Source organism: Cervus elaphus, chromosome 15 (assembly GCF_910594005.1).
Source record: "Cervus elaphus chromosome 15, mCerEla1.1, whole genome shotgun sequence".
NCBI classification, from domain to species: Eukaryota; Metazoa; Chordata; class Mammalia; order Artiodactyla; family Cervidae; genus Cervus; species Cervus elaphus.
The window spans coordinates 27537100-27553961 of NC_057829.1; the positions used below are offsets into that span (position 1 = coordinate 27537100).

General features: G+C 56.1%; 2 protein-coding genes across 10 annotated transcripts in view; one reads left to right on the forward strand and one right to left on the reverse strand.

Annotated features, from left to right (window-relative positions):
• Positions 1-16862, forward strand: part of CDH23 (cadherin related 23) — a 433102-nt gene that overhangs the window by 321708 nt on the left and 94532 nt on the right. For all 9 annotated transcript variants that reach the window (XR_006345354.1, XM_043925746.1, XM_043925738.1 and 6 more), the window contains 4 exons: positions 1534-1753; positions 3426-3578; positions 5636-5749; positions 8445-8593. Coding sequence is in view for 8 of the 9 variants with exons in the window: in XM_043925746.1 (XP_043781681.1) it covers positions 1534-1753; positions 3426-3578; positions 5636-5749; positions 8445-8593 (636 nt within the window). In the remaining variant the exon portion in view is untranslated. The remainder of the gene's footprint in view (positions 1-1533; positions 1754-3425; positions 3579-5635; positions 5750-8444; positions 8594-16862) is intronic.
• Positions 9681-14015, reverse strand: C15H10orf105 (chromosome 15 C10orf105 homolog). Its single transcript, XM_043925751.1, has 2 exons — positions 13920-14015; positions 9681-12142 (listed from the first exon to the last, which is right to left on the reverse strand). Exon 2 carries the CDS (start codon positions 12135-12137, stop codon positions 11766-11768), a length of 372 nt encoding a protein of 123 aa, XP_043781686.1. The 5' UTR covers positions 12138-12142; positions 13920-14015; the 3' UTR covers positions 9681-11765.

Below are 16862 nucleotides of genomic sequence, written 5' to 3' on the forward strand. Positions count from 1 at the left end.
CTCCCTGAGGAGGAGTTCCCCACCCCACCCCAATAGGAGGGGGGAGCCTTCAAACTGGGTTCTCCTCTAGACTCACAGGCAAGAGAGGGAGAAAACACCCAACAGCACAGCTTCTGAGTTTATGGAGGAACTGGCTCAGAGTCATGTGAAGATGGTTGGAGGAACTGGGAGTACAGAAAGGGAAAGGGAAGTCGCTCAGTCGTGTCCGACTCCCTGCGACCCCGTGGACTGCAGCCTACCAGGGTCCTCTGTCCATGGGATTTTCCAGGCAAGACTACTGGAGTGGGTTGCCATTTCCTTCTCCAGAAAGAGGGCTCTAACTTGAGCTGTGCAGTTCCCCAGCTCCCCTCTACAACCTCAGCTAATAATGATTTCTGCAGAATGTGCAGAAGAACTTTCCCCAGGGATTAGAGCTTTGTGCAGATAAATTAGAAGTAGTGAGTCCCCCACTGAGGAAACCATTCAATCTGAGTCTGGATACTCTCTTCTTGTCCGGCTCGTTGGATGTAAATTAGACCAGATGACACTTAACATTGACTTTCAATCTTGAGCCATGCCATGCTGTCTAAGTCACTTCAGTCGTGTCCAACTCTGTGCAACCCTATAGACTGTAGCCCACAGGCTACTCTGTCCATGGGATTTCTCAGGCAGGAATACTGGAGTGGGTTGCCATTTCCTTCTCCAGGGGATCTTCCTGATCCAGGGACTGAACCCACGTTTCTTAAGTCTCCTGCTTTGGCAGATGAGTTATTTCCCACTAGCACCACCTGGGAAATCCCCTCAATCCTGGGAGTCTTGGTTAGATCCAAAGCTCTTATTTTAACTGTTTTTGCATGTTTTTCCTCAAATGTCTTGAATCTTCTTTGAAACTTTCAATATATCAGAGTCTTGAGTCAGGATCTCTCTCATCAGCACTGGAGGTGCAAACAGTAACAGTTGGAAACAGCCTAAGGACTGAAAGGAGGTTGGCCTACATGTGTCCTCAAATGGCCAGGATTTAATCAAATCCTCAAGTGACTTTTAAAAACCAGCTGTATCATCTTATTTTTGTTGTCTTACAACTAGAATAGAGCATGGGAGGGAATCCTTTTTATCAAGCATTTTGCGTAGTTGAGTTCCACATAGTTGAAGGGGTCTGAGCTGTTAACAGTTGCTCCTAGCCAGCAATGAGAGAGTCGGGTGAGGGAGACTCCTGAGTTTGGAGGGTCCTGAGCCAGCTGAAGTGAGTCTGGAAGAGCTTCCTGATGAGGAGAGCAGGGTTTGGAAGGGAGAAGGCTGTACTCCTGGACTCTTGTTCTGGAAAGCCCCTTTCCCACCTCTCCCACTCCCTGCCCCACTTGTTGCATCTGTATACCTTTCAGCTTGAACATGCTGACCCCCTTAAGAGCATCTGGGAGGCCACATTGTAGGTAGTGGCCTGGCCTGAGGCTCCGGGGTAGCAGCCGTGTCGTTGGGAAGGAGGGGGCACTTCTCAGGGGGTGCGCATCAGTACTAGCGTCCTCACACCTCACTCCAGCCCCTCCTGCCCCTCAGGTGGTGGCCATCGACCTGGACGAGGGCCTGAACGGGCTGGTGTCCTACCGCATGCAGGTGGGCATGCCCCGCATGGACTTCGTCATCAACAGCAGCAGCGGTGTGGTGGTCACCACCACCGAGCTGGACCGTGAGCGCATCGCCGAGTACCAGCTGCGCGTGGTGGCCAGCGATGCAGGCACGCCCACCAAGAGCTCCACCAGCACACTCACCATTCGAGGTGAGGGCGCGGGGTGCCCCCTGCCGTGCTGAGCGCATGGCGTGAGCCCCAGGGCAATGCAAGGCTGGCTGGGAGCCCATGCTCATCACTGCTGTCTGCTGTCCAGGCAGCACAGACTGTCTTGCCAATGGGCATCCTCTTCAACTGGAGCCATTCGACATAGCCCTTTGTGTCTCCACCAGTTCAAAAACGCCAGCAGGGCCTTCTCTCTACCTGGTGTCTGACTTCAGGGTCCCAGGGCCTGGACACACTGCTCAGGTCCCCCAGTTTGATCCCAGCAGCATCAGAGAGGTTTTGAGCAGGGAGTGGCACCCTCGGGGTTACGAGCAGGCACGGAGGTTCAGAGCTCTTTCTCCGTCATTGGAAGGACAGACTTCCTGTTTGGAGATATAAAGGGAAGCTTCCCTTCCTGTACTGGGGGAACGCCTGAAATTGCCATGAAAGGGCCTCACCCGGGAAGAGGGCAGCTGGGATTCCCAGATTCCCTAAGATTTCTCACCCCCTGGGGCCCTCTCAATAAGTCCCACTGTCTCCACCCTCCAGCAAGGCAGGATCAGCCCAAGGAGGGTTACTATTTCTCACCTACTCGGCCTATATCTTTAATTTCTAGGACAAAACATGGACACGGACATGGACATGAACTGTTGCCAGGGGCCCAGAAGTAACCCCAGGGAAATTAGTTCAGAGTGTAATGGGCAGGAGATGGGCTGTTCTCTCAGACAGGCCTGGGGCCGTCCTGGCTCCTACTGGCCTCCATGGGATGGGGAGTGGATAGTAGTTGGCCTGGCACAAACATTCACCTTCCTTAATCATGACCCAAGATGATGGAGGCTAGGGAGAGCTGAACATCCTCTGTCTTGTTGATCCAAGGCTTGGGGGTTCCTCGTGCCAGTTTGATGACCCATGTCTGTGCCCATGATTGACAGGGCAGATGTCCAGCCCTCTCAAAGAGGACCCCAGATTTTCTTTTTCCAAGACTCAGCAGAAACCATGTCATCCCATGAGCTGATCATTTCTCCCAGGGTTATCGCAAAGAGGAGCCAAAGCAGGGTGGGGCTCATTTCACTATGAAGGTCACCCGAGGCCCCATCTGCCAAAGGAATGGGGGCCTCTCGTGCAGAGCTGAAAAACAAATCTGTAAGGGAAATTAGACTTTGGGGGCTAGTTCTCAAAGCCAGCTACTTTCCCTGGGATAAATTGGGAACAGGCCTCCCCAAGACCCCCACCTACAATTCTCTCGCTGTGTGACTTTGGACAAGTCATCCAGTTCCTCTGAGCTTCCTCATCTATATAGCATGCCGAATGATGGATGCCTAGTGAGGATGATATGAGGGGCCCATGTGGTCCTGTTCAGGGAGCACTTAGCCTGGGCTTGGCACCTGGAGAGAGCGGAGGAATGTGATGACCATCATCACAGTCATCATTGTCGTTGTTAGGCACATATTAGAGACAGACTCTGGGGTTTCGATGGCATGAGCTACAAGAGGGGGCAGAATCTCTGTTCAGCCCTGTCCTGGCTCCAGCAGCCATGGGGGCCCTTGGCCCATGACCAGCCAGTGTTGACTCCTAAGAAATGTGTTTCCTGTTGGTCTGTGGCATGAACTACTGCCTTCGGAGCTGGCAGTTTAGGGTGGAAGCCAGGTCTAGCCCTGAGTGCCGACTCTTCCCCCAGTGCTGGATGTGAATGACGAGACACCCACCTTCTTCCCTGCTGTGTACAATGTCTCCGTGTCGGAGGAAGTGCCACGGGAGTTCCGGGTGGTCTGGCTGAACTGCACGGACAACGACGTGGGCCTCAACGCCGAGCTCAGCTACTTCATCACAGGTGTGGCCCTGCCTCCCCGACCCTCAGATGAGCAGCCAGCCTGGAGTGGGCTCGGGGAGAGGGGAGGAGGGGAAGAAGGGATAGGACCTGTACTGCCCATCAGCCTTTTGCCCCTGTTGGGGCCTCAAATATTTGCTCTTGACTTTTCCCAAGGGCTTTGCACCTGGGTCCCTCTGGTCTGGCTCTCTTGTGGGGCGGGGGGCTTCTGTACCTATTGGATGATGCAGGGCGGGGGGGTCTTCCTGAAGTTTATTCTAGAGGGTGGTGGAGCCAGTGACTCCTGGGGAGGAGCCCTGCCCCCAACTCCACCCCACATCAGGGTAACAAAGCAGTGGCTAGAGGAATGTGGCCTGGTCCTTCCCAGGGCGCCTTTCACTCATGATGAGAATTTTCATCTATTTAGAGACAAATAGTTTAGATATCTCTGAGCGAAATGATTTTAGCTTAAAAGTGTCAAGTGGTTACCACTTAGAGAGCTGTGGAGAAATGTTATGAGGCCATGCCCTGGCTCCACAGGAGAAAGTGAGCTGTGATCGATTAGTGAAGTCTGCAATGGCAGTAGTCTTGGTAGGTGGTGGCATACATGCTATGTATTAGCCGTTCCTGGATTAGAACAGTCTGCCAGCATTCTTCAGTCCATGGCACACCTGAGAGGTGCTAGGGTGCATGGAAGAGAGCAGGGCAGTTCTTTCACATTCCTCAGCCCTCCCCTCAGCCATTTTACTGGCTCAGTCTTCACTCTGTCCCTGGCCTGCCTGCAACCACATTACACACACGCTCATCTGCATACATACCTGTGCACACACCAGCCTCCCTGACGCCTCTCCCCTGAGTAAGGAATCCCAGGCTACAACCCACCCTCAGCTTGCTGCAGCCCAAGTGACCGCCCAGGCCTCCACCTCTCCTTTCCAGACCCTTTCCCTCCTTCCCCTCCCTGAAAGAGGCCCCACATCTTCAGACCAGCTTCTTGCAAGTTGTTCTCAAGACTGCTCTGGTAAAGGCTGTTATCAAGAACCCCCCAGCACCAGCCATGGTTCAGCCTCCGGCATTACTTGTGTCTTAGTTCCTCCCCTGCCTCTTGAAGCTGGATTGTGCCCCTTGTAGATGGTGCTTCAGACACTGGGAAGCAGTTATTAGAGACTCGGGGGACAGAGTGCTTTCTCCAGGGGCAAACCATGTGAGGACAAGGGAGAACCTGGTGGCAGCCTCTGGGATGATTTCCCAATGCCTCAAAGTGGCCAGTCCCTGCTGACCTGAGAGCCCCCCAGCCCTAGGTTTCTCAGATCATTGCACATTCTTCCAGGCACTGCACAGCGTCTCAAGCTAAGCTAGCGCAAACCCAGTTCAGTGACGCCCTCTGCTGCCCAGAGGGCCATGCTGCCTCCCAGATGGCAGGGAAGGGTCTCCACACTGTTCTGAGGGAGTCCTTTTCACTCTTGTCCTTTCCTCTCCTCTCCTCGGAGTGGAGACCATCCCCCTTCCCACCTGGCCCAGAACTGAGGAAGACTCAGTAACACCTGTATCCTGTCCACTTGCCTCCACTCTTTACTCTGTGTAGCCTCTGGGAGTCCCCACTCAGAGAGCCCAAGACCCCTCGGCTGACCCCAAAGTCCTCAACCACATATAAAAGCCCTGATCCTTCTACCAGCTAGGCAGGTGGCAGAGTGGAGAAGGACATGGGTTCAGGAACTAGACTTTCCAGTTGGAGTCCTACACCCCAAATAGATGACAGTACCCCATAACCTTACTAAAGGGCCATTTTCCTGCTCTGGGAAGTAGTGACAGCACAAGTGAGATGCAGTGCCTGGTACACAGTAGTTGTTCGATCAATGTTAGACTCAGGATTTCAGGCATTCGACCCTTCACCTAAGCCCACATAGGCAAGCCCACACCCTCATCAGAGCCCCTGGGACCTTCCCTCCCTGGTAGTGCTGAGTGGACAACATAGCCTTTCCCCCCCTGGACCAGCCCTGAAGTGTCCTGGCTTGGAAGCCGAGCTGGGTGTCACCACGCTTTCCCTGGTTGCTGACCAGTGCTTCATTCTCTCTTGCCCACAGGTGGAAACGTGGATGGGAAGTTCAGTGTTGGCTACCGCGATGCCACAGTGAGAACGGTGGTGAACCTGGACCGGGAGACCACGGCCACATACACGCTCGTTCTGGAGGCCATCGGTGAGCACCAGCCCACCCACGGAGTTTACGTGGGTGCCCTTCCAGGAGCTGGCCTTGAGGCAAAGGCTGTGCCCTGGTGCCAGTGGAGAAAGGGCAACCAGACCCTCAGTATAGTGGCATGCCCTTGCCAGCCGTGAGGCTCGGCACATCGTGCTACGTGCAAGATGCTAAGGTGGTGTGTTGGGGGCTACATGGGGGCCAGACGGGAGACCAGCATGTAGACAGATCACTGCAAAACTAGCACAGAGCAGAACAGGGTGAAGGGATGGCCCAAGAGTACAAGCACCAAGGGTGGTGGAAACTTGCAAAGGGGGGTGATCAAGAGGGGCTGCTTGAAGGAAGTTGCCTCTGGGAGTGCCTTTGGATTAATTAGGACTATTAATGGCAATTTTTTAAATAAACTAGCTTCAGCAGGATAGGCTCACAAAACTACACTGGTCCACAAGGAGATGGAGCTTTAACTATTGACTGGCTTTGGAGCTCAGATGATGCCACAGGCCTCAGTCTCTCTGCGTTGGCTGCCTCTGCCCCTGTGTGTGAGCTCTGTCCCCTGGCTCACTTGATGGCAGATTCTTGCTGCAGTCCCAGCCTTCGTCTGAGTTCCCTGAGCAGCAGGGAACTGGCACTTGTATCTTTCCCAGCTTCCCCAGCAGAAACCCTCAGATGGGCTCTGATTAGTTCTATCTGTCCCAGCACCTGTCTCTGAACCCCTCATTACGGCCAAGAGGGGGTGTGATGTGCTTCTTAGTTGGGTCTGTCCCTGTCGCTGGGGGAGCTGTCAGACCCACCTGGAACCCCAGGCCTCAGAGTTGGGAAGGGAAGTTTCTCAGAGGGACCTTCGGGGCACAGACTTGCCTAAGAGAACAGGATGGTGCTGATAGAAACAAGACATGCTGCCCACCACCTTGGGGACCACATTGGGTTTCCATATGTGGAGAAGCAGGGAGGGCATTTCAGGCCTGGATTGGAAGATGGGAGAGAGCTCTGTGTCTGGGTGTCCCTTAGTGGGGGGGCTGTGATCAGGTAGGGCCCCTTGTGGAGGCCTAAATGTTGAGCTAGAAGTTTGGTCTTCGGTTTCCAGGCAGCTGGGAGCCCTTGAGGACACCAGATGGCAAGAAGGGTGTGAACAGGCCTGTGTCCCCCAGATGCCCCTGGTCCTCACAGGAACGCTTTTTCAGTGTCTGCAGTGATCTCAGGGTGAGAGGCAGTGAGCTCTCTGTGCCTCACTCTAGCCAGCCTGCAGTCGCTCCCCAGCATCTCCCCCCTGCCCTGTTCTCCTCCCACCCTGGAGTGGCCACACCACCCTCTGGAGGCCCATCACCTGCCCTGGGTTCAGCCTTTGCATGAAGCACTGGCTAGGAGGAGAGGCTGGGGCGTTCTCTGGAGCCTGCCAGCTCACACTGTCCCCAGACGGGGCAAGTAAGCAGTACCCCCGGACAGTGAGAGGTTGGTCCTGGAGAGGAGCTCAGGAGGACAAAGTGACCTACCTCAGGATAACTCACTGACCCCAGCAGGTGGGCAGCTGGCTTGGGCAGAAGGACAGAGTCACCCCTGGTCCTCAGCCAACACCAGCTGCCCATACTCCTCACTGGGGTGACCGCCCTTGCCTGGACATGCAGCACTTGGCACAAGGAGGATGACCCAGCCCTGGGAGGGTCCTTCCAGGAACTGAGAGGGCAGAATCCCTGAATACTTAAGGCTTAGAAATCAGGCAGAGTCCACATCCCTGAATGCAGAGGCCTAGTCCGTCCTGCAGGTGTGTTTGACCCATCTCATGTTTCATAAGAAATAATAGCTGTGGACATTTAAAAATCAGGAGATTTTAGTTAAAAGCTCAGATGTTTGATTTCTCTTGAGGAATCAGAAGATCTAGGGTCCCTGGGCCCCATTCTGCCTGTCCAGTGTGGACAGGAGCAGAGGATGGCTGCCCCGGAGGCAGACACGCCCGGGTGTGCACCATGGACCTCACCCTCCTGGCCCCAACAGCAGTGGGGTTTGTCATCTCAGTCCCTGTAGCTGATTCCTAGGGCAGTTGAAACACATGATCACACAGCTGGTGGCTTAAGGAACACATTTATTTTCTCACGGCTCCGGGGGCCAGAAGTTCAAAATTAAGGTGTCAGCAGGACTGTATTCCCTCCAAAGGTTCTAGGGGAGGGTCTTTCCCCACCTCTTCTGGTTTCTGGTGGCTCCAAGTGTCCCTTGGCTGGTGGCTGCAGGACTCTGGTCTCCACCTCCGACTTCACATGACCTTCTCCTCTCTGTGTCAAATCTGCGCTCCGCCCCCCCAACCTTCATGCCTGTCTCTTGTAAGGACCCTTGTCATGGGATTTACGGCCCACCCAGATAATCCAGGATACCTCCTCTCAGGATCCTTAATTACATCTTCAAAGGCCCTTTCTCCCTGTAAGGTTACATGTACAGGTTCCCAGGGACTTGCCATGGGTATATCTTTCGGGGGCCACCATTCAACCTACTTCATGCCTCAGTCACCTCCTCTGATAATGCACCCGCTTGGCAGGCTTATTGTGAGGACTGAATGAGTTCTTGGGACATGTTAGATACTGTTAGTGTTGCTCCTAACCTAGAGAAAAAGAGCCACCCCCTTGCAGAGGTGGGGGAACAGAGTCTGGTTGGCACCCGGGAGCGTGCCCCTCAGGCAGCTGCTAACACCATTTCCTCGGCCCCGCCACAGACAATGGCCCCGTGGGCAAGCGGCGCACGGGCACAGCTACCGTGTTTGTCACCGTCCTGGATGTGAATGACAACCGGCCCATCTTTCTGCAGAGCAGCTACGAGGCAAGCGTCCCCGAGGACATCCGTGAGGGCCACAGCATCGTGCAGGCAGGTGACGGCGGGTGTGGGGGGCGGCGGCGCAGGGCAGGCAGGGCCACATTCAGTTCAGAGCATGCGCTCAGTGGCCTTGTGGCAGGATGGAAACAGGGGCCAGTCCAGCTGCTGCTCCCGAGTAGCCAGTGCTGTAACCAAAGAGGGACCCAGGCTGCTCCTCCCTCCTGGGGAGAGTAAGCCCCCAGGTTATGTAACCCAGGATGGATGGGCCCAAAACAGAAAGAACGCCTTGGCCCTCCTCTCCTCTCTCCCTCCATCCCCCACAGTCCTCTCCCCATCCGCCACTTCGCCCAGGAGGCCCTTTCAGAGCAGGAGGGAGCTGGAGACGTCACATTTCCCAGAAAGGAGTTGAGAGCCAGGGCCCAGCACAGCCCAGAACAGAGCTGCTTTCACAGGGCTCTTGGCTGAAGCTCCCCTCTTGGGAAATAAACAGGCACAAAAAGAAAGGGCTCTTTTGCCCGGGAAGCAGGAGCCACAGCTTTGGGCCTTGGGGGAGGAAGGCAGGGACCTGAAAAAGGAGGCTGGGTGCCCTCCCGAGCCCTCCCTGGAGGCCTCAGTTGCTGGGTGGGGAGGGAGGCCGGGCATGAATTACCCTCCTCACCAGCTGTGGGGTTTCCAAGTTGCAGGCTGAGCCAAACAGAGCAAATCTGGGCCTGCCCGCTGGGACAGGCTCCCAGGCTTGGGAGGGGCAGAAGAGTGGGAGGTTGGCAGTGTGCCCACCTCCCTGCATCAGGGCCAGGTGTGGGGCAGGAGGGGAGCCGGGAGCAGGGTGCTGACTCCCAGAGGCGCCAAGAGTCCAGGAAGCCATGGGTTGGCAGGGTCTGGGGGTGGTTCTAGAAAATGGTTTTCTCCCTCTGAGCCTCAGCTCCTCGAGCCTTAAAGAAATCCACCACACCAAGCCACGGAGCCCCACTCTCCCCTAGCCTAAAACTTAGCACCTGCGACCCCCAGCTCACAAAGGTCTCCAAGGATCAACCTGGGAACACAGCTGGGGGTACAGCAGACCTTTGAGAGCCCTCTCCTCCCCACCCCCAGCTTTTTGTCCTTCAGGTCAAGGATAGCTTTACTGCCCACCCCTGTGACACCACATGCCAGGCAGAGTATGCTGGCCGGGGGGGTGATACGGTGACCAACTCCAGGCAGAATTCAGCCTGGGGTGTCTCAGGGAGACGTGACAGGGGAAAAACCAGGAAGAGGTTACTGCACTGTGGGAGGAGGCCTGCCTCGCTTTCTAAACCCCAAGACTTGGTTTCTATTTATATAGACTACTCAGAGTGAGATCCTAGAGCCTGTGAGTAATATAAGTCAGTCCCCGAGTCTCCCCATTTCTCAGGGAGAAAATCAGGCTCTGGTGATTTCTCAAGGCCCTGGAAGTAAGTTTCTGGCCAAAGTGGACTTGCTCTCAGATGTCAAACTGACCTGAAAGGAATGCACTATGGGCCTGCTGGGAGAGACAGCTTCTGTGCAGGGGCATCCAAGGGAAGAAGGGGGTGCGCCCAGGACTAGACAGGGCCACCCTTCACTCAGTAAACACAGGCCCCATAGCTCTGAGCCTGTCGCCGGTGAAGCAGATGAGGGGTTGGACTTGGTCTCGCTCTCTGGGAGCCTCCCAGGCTTGTAGAAAGGAGCAGGCATGACAGGGGTGACCCACACTGCCCAAAGGAAGTGGTCCCTGTCCTCCCTTGATTTCAGGCAGGAGGAGGCTGCAGGTGAAGACAGAGGGCTTCACGGAGGGCGTGCATGCCGAGTGAGCTGTAGCCTGGGGTGGACAGATATTTCAGTTTGCCTGGAGTCTTGGGTCAGGATGAGGCTAGAAGCATCATTTGCAGTCAGCTCCCAGTGGGCACCGAGCACCAGACAAAGAAGCTCTGGCTTGACCCAGCAGTAGCTTCTGGAGCTGGGGAGTGGCAGAATCGGAGCTCACCCTGTGAGAAGACATTCCTGGCTGCTGTGTGGATTGTAGCAGGGTTATGTGGAGCAGTCCCTAATGGGGTGCAGGTGACTCTAGCCAGGTGACTCTCTGGGGCAGGAGCTGGGCAGTTCAGACCCCTCTGCCCAGCCCCCCAAATTTGGGACCAACCAAAGTGGTTAGCCCCAGCCTTACGAGGAGAGGTTGAAGGTTTGGGAATCTGAGAAGCCCAGCCTGGGTTGGGATTGCTTTGACAGGAGCCAGTCAATGAAGCGATCACCAAAAATATGATAGCACACCTCATGTGGTCGAGGCCTGAAGTTCCACAGCTGTCCTGGAGAGGCCTGGACCCTCCCAGCTGGAGGAAGCCTGCCTCCCTCCCTGGGTGAGGCATGGAGCCTCTGCAGTGCTCTCAGAGCCCGGATAATGTCACCTCCAGCTGCTGACAGTGCCTCCTCCCACTCTGACACAGCGCCGGTCCCGGCCTCTGCAAGGAGCTTCTTGAGTCATTCCCAGCCCCGTCCTCATCCATCCTGGCTCAGGTGCACTGAGAGAGGGGGGACGTGCCAAGGTGACAGCCAAGATTGTGATTGGCTAGGTGTGTTGAGAGCCCCCAGAATGCCCCTCCTCCTAGCAGGCACCCAGCATCTGATCCACCACAGGGGTGCTGACTGCTCTCATGGATTACAAGCAAATGCAGGCAGGGTCCAGGAAGTCGGGGGAGGGAATTCCCTGGGTTCCCCTTTGCCTCAGGCACTGAGTTGGCACAGAGGGCAGGACACTCCCTTGCCCCCAGCATGGCTGAGTATTTCACTTGGCTGCAGGGAACCTTAGGCCATTCAGCAACTAGCACTGGAATCTGAGCTGGGCTTTGGCACCTGGAGGGTGGGCAGGGCTTCTCTTGGGAAGAAGGGGGGTTGCTTCCTGGAGATTGCTGGTTCCCGGCTGTCAGAGAAGGGCCTTGGGGGCCCCAGGTTTGTACCATTGAAAGCTTTGGGCCAAGGGTCAAGATGGTTGCAGGTGCTCAGTCCCTGGTCCAGGAGCCTTCCAACCGGCAGCAGCTGAAGTGGCAGCAGGAAGGAAGGCATTCTTCCGGGGACGATCCCTGGGAAAGGCCACGGGCCTGAGTGCACAGGGTACCGCTGACAGTGTGGGCACGTGGCCCAGGTTGTTTGGGCCACTGTCCTCTTGCAGCCGGAGGTGACTGGTTCCGCCCGAGGCAAGAGGGTCTGTGGATGGAATAGGAGGACACCCCTGTCACATCTTGGTAGATTCCGTGCAGTCGCAGTCGTGGTTGTCCTCTCTGCCCGGCAGGGGGCGCCGGGGGGCAGGCCGGCCGCGGCGGAAGCTGGGCAGGGAGCGGCGCAGCGAGCCCAGCCGCTTCCAGAGGCGGAGCTGCGGCTCGCTGGGGCTCCCCGGGTGGTGGGGCATGCACTCGCGGGCCCGGCGGCGGCTCGGGTCCAGGGCGCGGGGCTTGCAGAGGGTCATGAAGAGCAGACAGGTGGCCAGCAGAAGGAAGATGCAGGCCAGGGCAATGAGCACGGGGATGGGGTCAACGGCCTCTGAGAGCCTCCCCGGCGTGGCTGGAGCTGTGAGGAAGGCGAGGGGGCTGGGGCCCTCTGTGTCCATGGCTCCTGCAACGGGAATGGGACAGGAGCAGATGAGCTGGACTCAGGACTGGAGAGGCAGGGGGATTTTGATGGGTGCTGGGCACTGCCAGACTAGCTGCGGACAACATTGCAGTCATGTTCCAGGTTAGAACAGTGAGCCTGGGAGAGGTAACAAGGCTAAAGTCACGCAGTGGGAGAGTGATGGAGCTGGGCCTGAGCTCAGATCCTCCCTCTGCTACAGTCCCTGCCTACCTGTCACGGAGGAGGCAGGAGGGGTAATGCCTTCTGGCATTTTAAAGTCAATTCTCAGGAATTACAACAGAGTCTTGGGGTCTAAGACCAATCCTGTCCCTAACTTGCTCTGTGACCAGGAACAAGTCATCAATTATAGTTGCAGAGGGCAAGGACCCTAGCAGTTATCTGCCACCAAGGCTACAAACTGGTTGAGTTCTTACAGTGCTTTTATAAACTTAAATTAATTGTGAATTTTAAAAAAAAAAAAAAACAAATACAACAAGGTTTCACATAAATATCTGAACATCTGGCTTCTCTTGAAATTTCAGAATTTCAGCACTAGCAACATGGGGCCCATTGCTGCCTGGCCCCCAGGGGCTAGGGCCGAGCAGCTGCTGCCCAATTTAGATGGGGTGCTGGCCCCCAGCTCACTGCACTCCCTGCCCTCAGCCCCCCTGCACACCTATGTCACCCACCTGACCCCCGGGAGAATTCCTGTTGGTGCTTCCCAAGGAAGTCCAGCCTGCTCCAGAGACAAGTGAGGAAACTGAAGCCCAAATAAGGGATAGGCAAGCCCAAGGCCACACTGTGAGCCAATGGCCAAGCTAAAGCCAGAACCAGGGTTCCCGACCCCTGGACTGGTGGCATTGCCAACCTGCTGGCTCCCAGCCCTCTCCCAGGACTTCCTGAGAACAAGTGGGAAAGCACCCCCAGAGAAGCAGCCCACTTGACAAGGTGGGGCTTGAAACCCCCAGACATAGTCACCCATTACCACTTAGGATCATCCCACTGGTGGGGGGGTGAGGGTGGGGGCGCGGCAGATTCCTTATAGCTGGAAAATCAAACTGAGCTCTTGGTTGCAAATTAACATGGCTAGAGACCAGCTAGTAGATAGCATGTTACCAGCAGGACAAGTGGGCAGGTCTACATGAAGAGTGGGGACGGAGGGGCCTCAGCCAAGCTGACGGAATCCCAGAAGGCAGGCCCCGGTGGTCCCTCTTCCAGGTTCCCAAGAGAAGCCAGAAATCTAGACTTTTTTAGGCAAACTTTCCTGATGTTGAAGTGTTGCCAACTAATTCAAATCTGGTTGAATCCCCTCTGGAGAGAGAGCGGGGGCGGGGGGGTGGCGGGGGAGACACTACAAAGGCCAAACAAACTTGATTTTTTAAAAACTCCAAATGAATTTTCAAATATTTAAAATACTACAAATGGGCCAAACAAAATACATAAGGAGGCTACAGCTTGCAGGCCAACGTTTGTGATCTTTGATTTCTACAAACACAGGAAATCCAGAAGGGGGTTTATTAAGAAATAATCATTTATTTCTCTTTGACCTTTGAGACTTTCATGACCTAAAGGATAACAGAGTCCTCTCCTTTTCCCAAGTAACAGCCTAGTCTAACTTAGTCAAGTTCTAGCACCAACACTAGGGAGGAAGCGCTTTAGGTTATACCGAGACTCTGCCTGTGGGCTGCAGAGCCCACCAAGTCAGCAGGAAGTGGGAAATGGAGAGGGGGCCCCCCAGCCCACACCCTCCCCAGCCGCCATCACCACCCGAGGCACTCACCAACAGCTGCAGGACCTAACTCCTGGCTCTCTCTGCCCAGCCTCCTCTGCTGCAGCCTGCCCTGTGCCCAGGGACTAAGGGCATCCAGTGCACCCCACCCCCAACCCAGTCCCCACCACCACTCCTTCCCAGCATTTCCAGACAGAGCATGACCCCTCCCAGCTCCCAGATGGAAATTTTGATGCCCATCTAGCTGCCTGGGGCCTCCGCCTCTTAGCATCAGACCTAGAGAGTACACTGGCCAGGCCATACGTGGGTTGGCTCTTCCCTGAATCTGGAAGGGAAGAGGGATGGGGTGTGCCCACTGCCATGTCCTTGGGGAGAGAACTGCCCATCCCTCCATCCTCCCCAGGAAAATGCTTGGCTGGGAGTAAAAAAAGGGCAGTCTGAAGTGAGAGGAGTCGCAGCCCTACTAGTCCTAATGCTATTTCGAGACCTCCACATGGATCTGGAGACCCTATCAGACTAGCAAAGCAGGTCCAGGCTTCAGTCCTTGGGGCAATGCTTTGAAAAAACATGTGAGGCTAAATTGGCATTGGAGTATTTTCTTTGGGAGCAGGAGATTCCCAAGTGGTTGAAAATGTCAGGCCATCCTTCCAGGGAGGTGCGGCAAGACTGACTACAGGCCCCCCGGCTGCCCTGTCTGAGCAGCCAGCCGGGGCCAGTGGTTCTGGGGAAAGGAGACCTCTGTCAGACCACAGCTAGGAATGATCTCAAGAGCAGCTGATGCCTCTCCCTGCCCACTGGAGCCACAGGCACGCCTGCAGGCCTCACTTTGGACATATCTCTGCAAGCTCAGTCTAGAACCTTCTTTCTTCATTCAGAGCTGCAAAGAGCGGGGCCTGCTGTGATCAGAGGGGACTGACCTCAGCACATCTTTCTGGGTGGCCTCAGACTAACCACTGCTCCCACCTGGACCTAGGTTCCACTCTCTACGAAAGCAGAGGGATTCCCCAGGCCTGAGCACATGCACACATCCTCCCCCTAGAACCCCAGGCAGCGTGCTGCCCCACTTCCCTGCAGGCCCCAGCACTGACCTCAGGGCCAGCTCTTGGCAGTCTCCAGCTGGGCGAGAAGTCTTCTCAGCTGTTCGAGGAAGGTCCTGGGAGCACTGGTTGTCTCTGTGACCCCCACCTGCCCTGGGCTCTGCCTGTGTCCCTCAGCCAGCTAGGCAGAGTGGCCCTCGCCCCTCACTCTCCAGTTAGACCTGGCTTTGTCTGGAAGAGTCTGGGCCCTCCCTGGGGGGAGGGGAAAGCCAGGAAGGTCGGGATGGCAACTGGGCTGGGAAGAGGGAGCCTCCTGGAGGACTTGGGCGCTCCTGAGCCTTCCCACGGCCTTCATTGGCCGGTCTCCTTGGAGCCCTCTGGAGGGGCGGGGGGCCCTAGGGGGAACACAGAGGGGAGGGTCTCTCTGACTCTGTACCCGAGGCACTCACCTTCCCCTGCTGGACGTTTGAATGGTATGGTCGGGGGCAGCCAGCGGGTCGGTATTCAGTGCCTGCCAGCCTCCAGGTTACCGGGGAGAGGGCCTACAAGCCACCACGCGGCGGGAGGGGACCGGGCAGAGAGATGGGCCCTGGCAGCCCCCAGGCCCCCCTCCCCTTAGCTTCCCGAAAGAGCACCTTCCCTTTGAGGGTATGTGGCTGTAGAAGTGAGGGGGAGAGGCGTTTTCAAAAGTCAGAGAAATCACAGGGCAGAACATAGAGGACCGAGAGACTGCTAGGGCTGCACTCCTTGTAGTTTGGTTGAGCCCTTGGAGATCCCCAGGCGGTGGCTATACACACACACACCCCTCCCCCAGCCTCCTTTCTTCCTGGAAGCCAGCACTCCCCTGGCAACCAGCCTGCTTAGGAGCCTAAGTCTTCAGCAGCTTTCCCATCAAGGACCCCCAAGCTCCCAGATAGGGGGAGCTGTGGCTCTGCCCAAGACCTAAGCCTGGGGTCCACCTGCTTTTAGGGGAGCCTGTTTTTTTGACAAGTAGCTCAGATGGTAAAGAATCTGCCTGCCAGTGAAGGAGACCTGAGTTCGGTCCCTGGGTTGGGAAGATCCCCTGGAGAAGGGAAGGGCTACCCACCCCAGTATTCTTGCCTGGGAATCCCATAGTCAGAGGAGCTTGGTGGGCTACAGTCCATGGGGTCACAAAGAGTCGAACATGACTCAGCGACTAACACTTTCACTTCCTGCCCTTAGCCCTTGACAACAGGAGAAGCATCCTCTGTCTGCATAGCCCCAGGTGGGTAGGATTATGAGAGTCCGTTAGGTGACTGAGGGGTCGTCTCATCCAGCCCCGTCTTCCAGATAATGAAACAGATCTGAAGAGGCGCAGCCTGGCCAGGGTCACCCACCTAGCTAGTGGGGGGGGACTGGGTGCTTTTCCTGAAAAGGCTGGACAGGCGTGGGCACCGGCCCCTGGCAGTGTGAGCCGCATCAGCCTGAAGACGTCCCCAGTGCCCAGTGGTCCTGCTGGTCCACCTCGCCCTTGGGTGAACCTCATTCACTTTCTCTTCCCACGCTGACAGCACACCTCACCTGTGGCCTCCATTGTTCTTAAATGGCCAGAGGCGAAACTCCCCAGGTGGTTCAGGCTGCCAGGAAAGGGAGGCATCCGGGAAGTCCCACCACGGACAGCCACACCCAACGGTGTCCACTGGACAGCTCAGCCCTCCTCCTGTCCTGATCCCTTTCAGAGCCAGGCTGTTGAAGTGCCCCGCTACATCCTTGCACCTTCTAGCTCTTAAGTCTTCTCACGGGAGAAGGGGCGTGAGAAGCCCTCCACAGCAAGGGGCGACGCAGCCATCCCAACCCCAGTGTAAATCAAGAGGAAAAGGTGGCATGTCTCATAACATCCAGCCTTCAGCATCTATCTTGGCACCGGACCAGATGCTTTGCAGCGATTATATCTAATTTGCCCATCCACCTCACAAGGATGATTATCACTGTACCT